At 37.1% G+C, this 13,076-nt stretch overlaps 1 protein-coding gene across 1 annotated transcript in view; it reads left to right on the top strand.

The window, feature by feature from the left end:
- The window catches only part of LOC142344758 (uncharacterized), a 49,490-nt gene that overhangs the window by 19,309 nt on the left and 17,105 nt on the right, over nt 1-13,076 (top strand). Inside the window, exons 3-5 of the mRNA XM_075396663.1 lie at nt 3,224-3,365; nt 4,532-4,774; nt 5,581-5,783. Coding sequence (XP_075252778.1) covers nt 3,224-3,365; nt 4,532-4,774; nt 5,581-5,783 — 588 coding nt within the window. The remainder of the gene's footprint in view (nt 1-3,223; nt 3,366-4,531; nt 4,775-5,580; nt 5,784-13,076) is intronic.

The following is a 13,076-nucleotide window of genomic DNA, read 5'->3' as shown; positions in this document are numbered from 1 at the left end:
TAGACCAGACCTAGCTCACTAGAACGACCTTAAAAAATGCTTAACAACTATACATATCTCTTTTTAATTTGATCAGTGGTTCGCGAAAAACCGACCTATGAGCAAGGGGCAAGTTGACCCCAGTCGACCAATGTTACCATGAGCTTGTTCGTGAATTTTTCCCTGAAATTAGTTTGCAACTAGTTGAGACTTATCAATTTAGTTAGCTCATTTAATGAGCTCACCCATATCAAAGTTTGAGCCCAAAACTTTACTCAACAAAAAGTTATTAACGAACGAGCACTGAGCATGAGCCATTTTTCCGGGGTACGGAGTCTGAAATTATAAATTTTTCCCAAAGTACTGAACCAATCGGGACCTGACCTAGCTGACTAGAACTGCCTTGAATAAAGCTTTACAACCATGTATATATTTTTTCAATTTGATCAGTAGTTCGCGAAAAACCGGCCTATCAGCAGGGGGCAAGCTGACCCCAGCCGACCGATGTTACCTTGAGATGTCCGTAAATTTTTTCGTGAAATTAGTACGCAACTAATTGAGACCTATTAAGTTAGTTAGCATACATAATGAGCTCAGTTAAATCAAAATTTGAGCCCAAAACATTCACTCAATAAAAAGTTATTAACGAACGAGCACTGAGCATGAGCCATTTTTTCGAAGTACAGAGTCTGAACTCAAAAACATTTCCCAAAATACTGAAATAATCGGGACCAGACGTAGCGCACTAGAACGGCCTTAAAAAAAGCTTTAAATCCATATATATGATTTTTTAATTTGATCAGTGGTTCGCGAAAGACCGACCTATGAGCAAGGGGCAAGTTGACCCCAGTCGACCCACGTTACCTTGAGCTCGTATGTAATTTTTTTTCTGAAATTAGTACGCAACTAGTTGAGATCTCTCAATTTAGTTAGCAGACATAATGAGCTCACTAATATCAAAATTTGAGCCCAAAATATTTCCTCAACAAAAAGTTATTAACAAACGAGCACTGAGCATGAGCCATTTTTTCAGGGTACAGAGTGTGAAGTCATAAATATTTCCTACAACACTGAATCAATATAGACCAGACCTAGCTCACTAGAACGGCCTTAAAAAATGCTTTTCAACCATATATGTGACTTTTTAATTTGATCAGTGGTTCGCGAAAGACCGACCCATGAGCAAGGGGCAAGTTGACCCCAGTCGACCAATGTTACCTTGAGCTCGTTAGTGAATTTTTTGTGAACTTAGTTTACAACTATTTGAAACCTATCAATTTAGTTAGCTCATTTAATGAGCTCACCTATATCAAAGTTTGAGCCCAAAACTTTTACTCAACAAAAAATTATTAACGAACGAGCACTGAGAATGAGCCATTTTTCCGGGGTACGGAGTCTGAAAATACGAATATTTCCCAAAATACTGAACCAATCGGGACCAGAACTGGTTTACTAGAATTGCCTTGAAAAAAGCTTTACAACCGTGTAAATGACTTTTCAATTTGATCAGTGGTTCGCGAAAAACCGGCCTATGAGCAGGGGGCAAGCTGACCCCAGTCGGCCGATGTTACCTTGAGACGTTCGTGAAATTAGTACACAACTAGATGAAACCTATTGTCTTAGTTAGCACACATAATGAGCTCAATCCTATCAAAATTTGCCTGAGTCCTATCAAAATGAGCACTGATCATGAGCCATTTTTTGGGGTACAGAGTCTGAACTCAAAAATAATTCCCAAAATACTGAACCAATTGGGACCAGACCTAGCTCACTAGAACCGCCTTAAAATAAAATCTACAACCACATATATGACTTTTTAATTTGATCAGTGGTTCGCGAAAGAACGACCTATGAGCAAGGGGCAAGTTGACCCCAGTCGACCAATGTTACCTTAAGCTCGTTCGTGAATTTTTCGTGAAATTAGCTTGCAACTAGTTGAAACCTATTTATTTAGTTCGCTCATTTAATGAGCTCACCCATATCAAAGTTTGAGCCCAAAATTTTTACTCAACAAAAAGTTATTAACGAACGAGCACTGAGCATGAGCCATTTTTCGGGGGTACGGAGTCTAAAACCATGAATTTTTCCCATATTACTGAACCAATCGGGACCAGACCTGGCTCACTAAAACCGCCTTCAAATAAACTTTACAACCATATATATGGTTTTTTATATTGATCAGTGGTTCGCGAAAAACCAACCTATGAGCAGGGGGCAAGTTCACCCCAGTCGATCCGAGTTAGCTAATGCTCGTTCTATAATAACTCGATATATCAACATAACTCATTAAAAAAGCCTATAACTAACAGAGGGCAGCATTGGCTCCTGAACGATCTGATACTGGGGCACTGCAAAGTTCTTTTGGCCAGTACTTTGGCCGTTATGGCTGGAACGCTGGCTGGAACGCTGGTCTTCCTCTGGGTCTCTCAAATTTGCATTGTGCTGTGCATCAACGATTGGTCGAATAACGGGACCTCGGGCTATCATGGGAACCCTCACAGTAGCATGCTTTTTGACAATTTTGCTTCGGTTCGAAAGGTTCGACATTTGGCTCATCTGAAAAGTACATAAATTTGGTGATTTCGGCAATTTTAGGGGCTGAAAATGGCTGAAAACGGCCCAGAACACCTGAAAAACCAACAATTAATGCTGAAATACCCTCAATAGACCACCTGGGGTGCTAATATACAATTTGGTATGCCCCCGGCATCATTTTATAGCACCCCGGGAAAGTGCCCAAAAAAATGCCAAAATCGTGGCACGTTGCGAAAATTTTTTGAATTCGAAATTTTCACTCTTAAGTTTTTGAAAAGTTGGTTTTGACTTGGGAATCAATTTGCAAGCGTATTCCAAGTCTTGGCAAAGACTTGTCAGACTTGCAGACTTGTTTTTAGACGTGCACAGTACTGATATATGCTTGTAGACTTGCAATTTGACGTGCGCAGTACTGATATATGCTTGTAGACTTGCAATTTGACGTGCACAGTACTGATATATGCTTGTAGACTTGCAATTTGACGTGCCCATTACTGATCTTGACTTGCAGTTCAGTCCGGGTACAAATCCAAATGCCATGCATAAAAATCTTAACCCACTAAACTGAGTTCAAAATTTCTGAAGATGTACGGTTTGATTGTTACCCAACAATATGGGTAAAAGATATCAACCTCCTAAGGTGGGGGGGGGGGGGGGCAAAGCAGATTAGATCGCACAATTGTTTAAAGCCAGAGATTTTTGTTTGCAGTTGGTGTACACACTGCATCTGGGGATAAACTGAGCATTGCAAATGTCCTCAGTTCAGAATTTGTCAACGACTTCGATGCTCATACATTCTGTGACCCGCATGATTGCTTCCAGTTTCCCTACTCTGTCAATCAGTTCAGAGGGTAAATAGTTTTGTTCTTCACCGTACCTGAGGGTCAGTGGCAATCAGTACTGATTCAGAACAATTTCAGAAAATATTTAAGTTTTAGCACTGATTCAGAAAGATTTCAGAACCAACTGTGAAGTGATTTCTGAATTTCTCTGAATCAGAGAAAATATTCTGTATTCTCCTGAATCAGAAGATAATTCAGAATGAATCACTGAATTAGCTCTGAATCAGACAAATTCAGAGCAAAATGTGACCTGAATTATACTGTGACTCAGTACTAAATTTGCCTTAGAGTTATGTACGGGTTCCCATTATAACCCAAAATACCCCAAGAATTCAAGAAAGTCAACCTCTTGCATGTCTCGACTAGGCGTATCAATTATCGTTTCGTTGTACATTCGTTAGGATACATTTTTGAATTAAGTTAAATTTTGAAATAAAGGTTCTTTAAGAAAAGTCTTCCCTGTTTTGGCCAAGACCACATATGACAAGAATGAAGTCCTGACATAGGAACCGGGTTCCTTTTTTCACCCCTTGTTTGTTCAAACCGGGCGCTTTATGTAATTGGTACTCTTAGCATTACAGATCAGGAATTGAGTTTATATCAGAAAAAATTTGTTATGGATAAAAAATTAATGCCAACACCAAAAATAGGGATACGTAGACAAGACAACTAGGAAAGTGCTTGGCGTGATAAGATTGCGATGTTAGAAGATTGAGTGGTGAAAAAATGGAAAAAAAAGATTGAAGGTGAAGAGAAAGCAGTCGCATTCTGATTCGTACATCAACATTTGCATTTCACAGGAAAAATTCCCAGCGAGATATGAAAATTTTCCCATTCAAATCCTAACGATGTCACAACTCGTTCGCCAATTTGAGGTTAAAAGTTGCGAGAATACCGAGCTATTCAATGTGAAGTTTGTTGAATTATGTCGAAATTGGATGGCCAAAATATAAGTGAATCATCATGTATAAATAGTTTTTTTGAAATTCTTTTGAAATTTGTTTGATTTGGAAATTTATTTTAAAATGTTTCCCGAAACTTCAGCAAAGTTTTCCAGACGTATAAAAGTTGATGCTTTACGTTGTTGAATTCGGTTGTTTGTTTTTCCTTGCTTTTCAAGCAACCCGTTATTAGTTTCATCCGTTCAAACTACCGCTTTTTTTTCTTTTTTTCAGATTCATCAAAAGGGTGGAAGTGTATTACTTAAACGGGTCAGACCACTACCTCGTAGGGTTCAAAGTCTACTACAAAGATGCTGATGGAGGCAACATCTCTTTTGAACTCGCGGGCGACCAGGAGACTGACTCTAATAAGACTGGATACGTTCTTCAATATGTTGACTTTGAGGAGGAGGGAGTTCTCCCCGCTGGATTTGATTATGACAAGCTGAGTAGCCGACTTGGAAGAATTCAGTTCAAGTTCGTCCATATTCAAGATATCCTCGTGATAAACAGCCTAGTGAAAACTTGAAAGATATGAGCTCAGCCAACCAAATTAAAATAAGATCTTTTCCGTTTGTGCCCCCCCCCCCCCCCGCCCCGCCCCAGCTTAGTGGGTGCATATTATTTGCACCCCCGAAACGCACGTGCCATATTTTTACATAATTATTTACAATGTAATTGCACGTGCTCTGTAACTGTGGGAGCAAAAGGTACTGGGAGGGGGGGGGGGGACAATCGGAAAAGATCCAATTTTATTTTTCAAAATTCTTGAGTGATTGTTAAAAATTACTCTAGTTGAAAATAATTACGGCCCGGGCCGAGGATTTTCTCCAAAAATAACGGTGAACGTTCGAACCACTGGAAACAAAATAAATCATTACCAGATGCCACAGAGACTACTTCGAATGGTTGGTTATCCTGCAAGATATCCTGCAAGATTGCGGCAGAATCTTGCAAGTCAAAATTGACTGGCAAAAATTTCCTCCGAAATTTAAAAAGATGTTGCAAAATAGCCACCCGGTCTTGGCTAGTATGATCATTCTCGTCAGTATCATACCAATAATGGGATCTATTCTGACCCCCCTTCCTCCCCCCCCCCCCCCCCCCCCCCCCCCCAGCTTAGTGAGCATAAATCTTTTATGATCCCCAGGCGCACGTGCTATTTTTTACATAGTAACGTGCTATATAACAACTTATAATTTGTAACTGGGGGTCATAAAAATCACTGGGGGGGGGGGGGACAGAATAGATTCCAATCATGTCAAAGAGATATTTTCCCCTAGGGACATCAACAACGCGAGCATCGGAGAATGCATGGGACCAGATAGTCCCCCTGGCAACTGTAGTACAGTAGGAGCTCGAACATTGGAAAAGACTGAAGACGCACCTCTAGATCACTTCATAAGAGGATTCGAACTCGAAGTTTCTAATAACCAGATTAGCACGCCGGGAGTTTTCTCAATCACTCCAGTGTACGCCAGCATTGGTGAGAGTTGATAGTTTTTATTCCAAACTAGAGTTTATTTGGTTACTCAAGGACAACCGTGGTAACCTCTCGGCAGCAACTTTTACTTTGCGTCACTTTTGTTAATGATGCAACCGTGTCCGGGCAAAACAGTCACAGACAAAACAGTACCAGACAAAACAGTCCCAAAGTGCAAAATTTTCCCAGACAAAACAGTCCCAGACAAAATAGTCCAATAAAGGCAGACAAAATAGTCCCAGACAAAATATAGTCCCGAATAGATATCGAAATAATTGTAAATACAATCTACAAACAATTAACAGACATATGATCTATGAGTTAAGCTTCTGAATGCATTGTTTTTAATTGACAGGAATTCGGATTAAACTATGAACTTGTTTCAAAATACCTTATTTGGTAAAAACTATGTAGTAATCAGCTTAATATTTGTTCAATGAATTACAATCAAGTGAATAACTTAAGGGGTTTCTTGCTTGATTGTTGTGAATATACTTAACTCTATCTTTAGTTCGGACTATTTTGTCTCTTTTGCCTCTTTCGGGACTCTTTTGTCTACTTTCTTGGGACTATTTTGTCTGTGACTGTGTTGTCAAGGAGTATTTTGCAATGTGGGACTGTTTTGTCCGGGACTGTTTTCTCTGGGACTGTTTTGTCTCTTCACCGATGCAAAATGGTTACGTAGATCGTGGACACAGATGATGAATAAACCTTAACTTTTGTCACTCTAATTCACGGATAAGCGTAACCGTTATTCACGATTTTGAACTTTCAATTAGTCTGAAACCTTAATGCTCAAATTGAGTTAGGAATTACTTGAAACCAAATTCAAAGACATAATTTTCCCTGTGAGCACTTACATGAGTTGTTGCAAAACTGGTCGCATCGGTCAAATCAAAACCTTCTTGGCTATCACTGTTAGTAACCGTGGGCAACAGAGATGGGGGTCATATGTGACGGGTAGCGTGGGGAAGAGGAATCCTATCACTGTTTCAAAAAAAGCATTGCGTTAAAATGTGACGGATATATCCAAACACGAAGCAAATTTGAACTGAGTTTGTTAAATATTACAGATGTTCTCTTTTATAATGCTAACCATGAAACAGGGTTTTGAACAATTGTATTAAACTCGATTAAATTTGCCCCCAGAATCTGGATACTGGCAACTAAGGTAAGTAATTTGAGAGAAGTTTTAGATACAGACATATATTACAGCTATACGTAACTTTTATATTATACCAAAAAATTTTTTATTGTTGAACAGGTGGATTTTCGGACACTAGAAAAATATGTCCATAGAGTTTTGGAACATTTCAACATCCTTTCAATCAAATAATCACAAAACGCGATTGTTTGTGATATTTCTTTGGTGTTGTTTTCTTCAAATCTCATGCTTTAGTCTTACAAAAAATCTTTAAAAAGAAACGTCAAAGTTGGACTTATGAAGCTTCTAGGTTCAATTATTTGCAGTTACAGCTGGTTTAGAAATCTCTGTTTCGATCTAAGTTTTCTAATTTTCTTTAATATATTTCAGTTTTCCATATTTTTAATCAAACTTTGCTATCCTATTGTAAATGATAAATTAAAACAATTTTTCATAAGATAATCATAAGATAATTTTTCTTTATTTAATATAATATTTCCATAGGCAAAAAAAGCAGCCAGGCTGAATGGTTCGGTTCAAAATTATATCAAAACGGGTCTGATTATTGCAAGTTTAACATATCAAGTTTAACAAATGTATGCTAAACGTTTCCTAATACTGGCATATAATTTTAGCTAAAATTTTTGAAATTAAATTAGATTTCTAGTTTTTTAGGAGGTAACAAAGATTTACAAAACTTTTGGTTTCTATAGAAACGTAAAATAAGTTCCTAGAATGAGGCTTGTGGAAATTTTTTCAAGGATCAAAGGATCCTTGGTAAAAAAATCCATTGGACTTACAAGCGTCTAGTGGACCCGGTCAAAACTTGGTTAATCTTGCAAAAAAAACATGTCAAACTTTGTAGAATTCTCTAGATTTTATTAGTGTTCGCATTTAAAACACTTGCTTGAAACTAGTTCAACCACAATTTCAATCCAGGCAAAATTCCTAAGATGATTGCTCTTTTGAAATTTTTCACTTTCAGAAAATAAATTGAATGTCCTCGGTCATTGTACGGAATTATTTATTGTTGCTCGATGGTTTTACATTATCAACCGTAAAGTTGCAATTTTTGCCCTTGGTATGAAAGAGTTTCCTTTGTTCAGGTATAAAATGTTTTCTTCGTTCAGGCGTATCTTTTCATTTTGCGTCAGATTTCATCCAAATGTCTATTTTTATTAGGCATGCAGCAAATAATATTCAAAAATCAATACCGTCCAGTGTTAATTGTGACATGAACAGAATGTTGGCCAGAACAGAATTAATAACTCAATTTTTAAATAAACGTTTATGATGCTAAAGAGATTTTCCCACTATTTCTCAGGTAAAGTCATGTGTTTAACTAAATAGAAATTTTGTGACATTTATTAAAATGCTAGCTGTTTGACATAAATTTGACTGTCAGCGCAAGAATTTTCTGTTATTTTCGCTGCATGCAACCACAGTTTTGCAAAATGGTTTGTTGCTAATAAAAATTTGTTTTTCAGCACGATGACCTATTTGGCCGTATCAGCAGACAAATTGTTTGTGAAAGCCATAAAGTTTTTAAAAAGTTGAGCGAATGTATTTAAGCCACTAACAGCTTAATCTTGCACTATTTAAATTTAACTTGTCTTTTCCTGCAACCATATCAACAGAAAAAAGAAGAAACAGGAGGAAGAATATAATTATCCGGTTCTCTTTTTTTTAGCATGTTCGGAAGCCACAGACAACTTTTTGTTCCTCGGGTTCTCTGCGAAAGGCTTGGAAGCTGCAAAAACACAACTAGGCTAAACAATGATGGTGGGGACGACAAGCATAGCATTAATTGGAAGAATATCACCCTTTCTCCATTTTTTCACCATCATTAAAGTTTTTTGTACGAGCTGAAAAAAAAACAAAATGTTTATAGAAACTCGGTCGAAACAGCTTCAAACAGCTTCGTGTAGCGACCGCGGGCAGTGGATTGTGAGTTAGATTTTTTCTTGTCGGGAACGATTTTCTAGTTTCTCTTTGTTATCCAAAATAAGAATTTGCTCATTAGCGCAGCATAAGGTTGCCTGCCTCTAACTGTTTTTGAGACAAACTGTTCATTCGTGTTATGGCTCACCCGGAAAATGTCAGTTTTGGCCGACTGATATATTCATCATACAGAGTTGAGAGTGGTTGTCATTAGAAATTTTTTCTAGCGTAGAAAATCAAATTAAAAAAAATTTTGTTGATTTTCGCTTTTTCCAAGTAGTTACGGGGATTTAAAGTTATGTGAACATTAGGATCACTTCCGTTGTTTTCATATTATTTTTTTTACTTTTTAGTGAAATATGATCAATTTTGCTAAAAAGGTGACGAAATTGCTAACCATAGTCTCATTGGTTTCAAGTTTAAAGATGGAAAAGAGATGCTGAACTATGTGATCCAATTTTTGGCTAAAATTGTGGCAAAAATATTCAAAAATTCAGCAATTTTTTTCGTATTTTTTAGGAAAAATGGCAAAAAACATCTTTATTTGCCCACTTTCTCCAAATTGACCGTTAGTGCATACATAAAAACTGTTAACACGATTCTCATTTACCCATATTTGGGATTTTTTAACCCCGGTTAGTTTTTAGCCCCTATGAAAATATGGCTGCCTTTCGTTAAATCAAAAACGTTAATTATCAAAAAGTGCCACACTTTTTTGATATATTAATATTCTCGAGTGCCAAAAAACTCTATTCTGTTCTTTTTTGGAACAATGAGGTTTTTCTATCATTAAATCAGCTTTGATTGATGTTAAAAATTATGCTTTTAAGAAATCTAGTTTCAAAAATGTTTGTGATTTCAGGGTTTTCAGACTTGCCACTTTTTATCTCCTTTCCGTCACCTTTCAGTGAAGTCTCAGCCAAGAGAGATGGTATATTCTTTCATGTTAAATACAATATAGTCTGCAACGCCATTGTATAATTTAAATTATTGTTTTTTGAGCTGTGTTTTAATAGTTCCACTGCGATTTCACCGAGTAAAGTCGGTCAAAGCCTCATATCTTGACAAATTGAGGGAGTTGATCCTGTGAGTTAACTCTATGATGGCACCTTTAATTGGGAAAACAGTATTACATCCTTTAAACATGAATTATGCACAGCATAGCTGCTGACAAAAACATTTAATCGGGTATGCATGTTCTAAAACTATGGTAGTTATTTCCTTCTAGCTTAGATTTTTTCAGTTGAACAGTGCCTTTTTACTACTTGTCGACTTAAACAGCCGTTGAAATCTTTCGATACAGATCATAGTGCAACACAAAAAACCTCCGAACTGTCAATTGTTCATTTTGGATTAGAGGGATCAAGAGAAAACTGACTTGTCTTTAGTCAATTTCAAACAAACATAAACTGTGTATCGCCGCACTCTTGAAGTTCGTTAGTGCCGTGTTTCTTGTGAGTCCTTTTAGTTTTAGCTTTGCTATATGTTCATGCAGACACCGAGGTAGACAACAAAATTGATAAAAAACTAATTTTGGAGTAAAAAATATCCGGTTTAAATGGCTGAGTGTTAAATACATACGGTGTTAAATTATTGGGTTTTAATTAAATGGGTTTGAAAAGAAGTTTAACTTCAATAATGATGTGACAGACGGTTTCTGGCGGTTTGAACACTGTAGTCTGACCGCAGTCTCTGGCGGTTATGTTTTGTAGTACAAGAACGTGTAATAAGAAAGAGAAAAATGATAAGAACACAAGCAGAGATTGCAATTAATTGGTTGCATGGAATTTTATGGCGGCCGCTTAAAACTGATTCATAATCAAAATTATACAATTTTGTTGTGCCGAAAATGTATTAGAGCTGTTTTTTATTAGAGCGGTACGAATTTTTTACTCGAGACAAAATTCCCATGAATCTATGATCATACCGTTTTCAGACTGAACAGACTGAACCTCTTGTAAGGCCATTCACAGACGGAAAAAAACTATAGACCATACTCTTATGCGCTTAAAAAATAAGCTAGATAAGACTATCCCAGATGTAAATGGCCTCTGATAAGACAAGCCAAGACGGAAATGACCATTAATCTGGACAGAATCAGAACATCGTAAGACGTTTGAGCAATCGAACCCATTTCCAGACCTTTTATTTTTGATGACGAAATACCCCTTGTGCTTTCGATTTGGATCTGGTTAGAGGTCAGTTCCATCTGGAACCCAAGCTGGATCAACCTTTTCCAGCTAAAAAGGTCCGTCTCTTCAGTGGAAGGAATGTGTTTTTTATGCAGGCGATGAAAAAGGACAATCGAACAGCCTTGTAGAAATTATTTCGACTACAGTATTCCTACACTTCAGAAAAAAAAACAATTTTAACCTACCTTAAACCTGCAGGCAGTTAGTGCAAACAATTTTCCGCCGACACCCAGGTTGAGATGCCAGACCGAAAGTCGATATGTCCATATCGAAATGAACGCACCAGGTGGCGTCGTGCGTTCAAAACTAAACGGTCTGGAAAAAAATGAACGCTGGATAGTCTGGACATATGCAATTTTGAATGCACAATAGTCTGAACATAGGCAATTTTGAACGCACAATAGTCTGGACATATGCAACTTTGAACGCACGATAGTATAGACATAGGCAAATTTGAACGCACGAAAGTCTGGACATAGGGTTTTTTGAACGCACGATAGTCTGGGCATGAACGCACATATTATCAATTTGGGAGCGCACGAATTTTCCTTTGGAACGCACTAAAGTCTGGTCATAGGCAATTTTGAACGCACGACAGCATGAAAACTTTTAAACGCACGAAAGTCTCGACATAGGCACTTTCCATCTGGGAGGGTCTAGACATAGACACTTTTCGTCTGGGACGGTATGGACATATCGACTTTCGGTCTGGCACCTCAACCTGGGCAGTAGTGAAACAACTCACGAAGCTTTCACTGCCCGTATTGAATTCGAATGATTAACTTAAAAAAACTTTCAAGTTTCTTGCAAGCTCTTGCAGGGCGATGCATCATCTTTCAAGTTTTTCTTCCAAAAACGTGCAAATTTTTAAAAGTTAACCATTTGATTTACAAGTTCCTGCAAGTTAACTGTTCAGCTTACAAGACTCTTGAAATCAAACTATTCGTCTCATAGGTTTCTTACCAGTTAAACATTGGCTTAAATTATATGTTCTTAGATAAGTTCTTAGAAGTTAAGTTGTTACATGAAAACAACTCTGCCTATATTGTAGCTGAAAAACAAAAAAACGTTGCAAGATATAAACTGGCGATGTATTTTGGCATGCCAGGGGCAACTTAAATCACGGGTATCCCAAAATTATTCTTCGACTTCCTGACCTCATTTTCAAAATTCGGCTTGCTTGCCTATCGGCTTGCTCGACCACCTCCGATTCAGCACAATAAAGTTACCTTAAATTTCTTTAACGTGGAATTTGGTTTGCTATTCTTTTGGTTTGCTAATTTTTTTTGGTTTCTCTTTTAAACCAAAATAATAAAATGCTTGCTGAAAATCATCAGCTGCTTATCATCCTGGTATGGGTATCATAATTATTAATGGATACCAACAAGCATAGAATTTTCTTCTATCCTGAGGATCATGAGATCTTGCTGTGTCTTATTTAATTTGAGTTTTTGTCCTTTGCTTCCCTGTTACTAAATTTGAGTCGTTCAATATCTTACAAAACTGTTTCTTGAATGTTTTATAAGATCTTTTAAATTTTTGGATTCTGTTAAAACGATAATTCCAGACATAATATTAACTAAAGGCGGTCGAAAACAAGAGCTTTTTCCTCAGAAGAGCTTGTCTTTTTTCAGTGCGACTTTATGAGAAAATCAAATATTGTGTATCAAATTATCAGAAAATGTCTTTCGCATGTAAAATTCGATGAAACGTATTACTCCTTATAAAAATTAGAAAACTGTTCTGTGTTTTAGTGTTCTCAATTTTCTATAGCGAATGAGTGGGAAAAAGGGATGCAATTCAAAAGGGAAGCGAATGATGAAAACGTAATCAAAACAACTTGCATCTCTACATGTTTTTGAAGATGTTAGATAAAAACAACTTTCCGATGCTCTGGAAGGTGAGATCTTCGCTGAGACTATCTGTTTTGACGAATAACTCTCTTCAGTCCATTTACTTGTTGCATTAGTTTTGCGCTTAGACATATGTTGTGACAAAAGTGAAAGTTCATAGAGTTAA

The sequence above is a fragment of the Convolutriloba macropyga genome, chromosome 1 (assembly GCF_964194025.1).
Source record: "Convolutriloba macropyga chromosome 1, txConMacr16.3, whole genome shotgun sequence".
Lineage (NCBI taxonomy): Eukaryota > Metazoa > Xenacoelomorpha > Acoela > Convolutidae > Convolutriloba > Convolutriloba macropyga.
The sequence above is the reverse complement of the archived record's forward strand: the minus strand, read 5'-3'. Positions and strand labels throughout refer to the sequence as shown.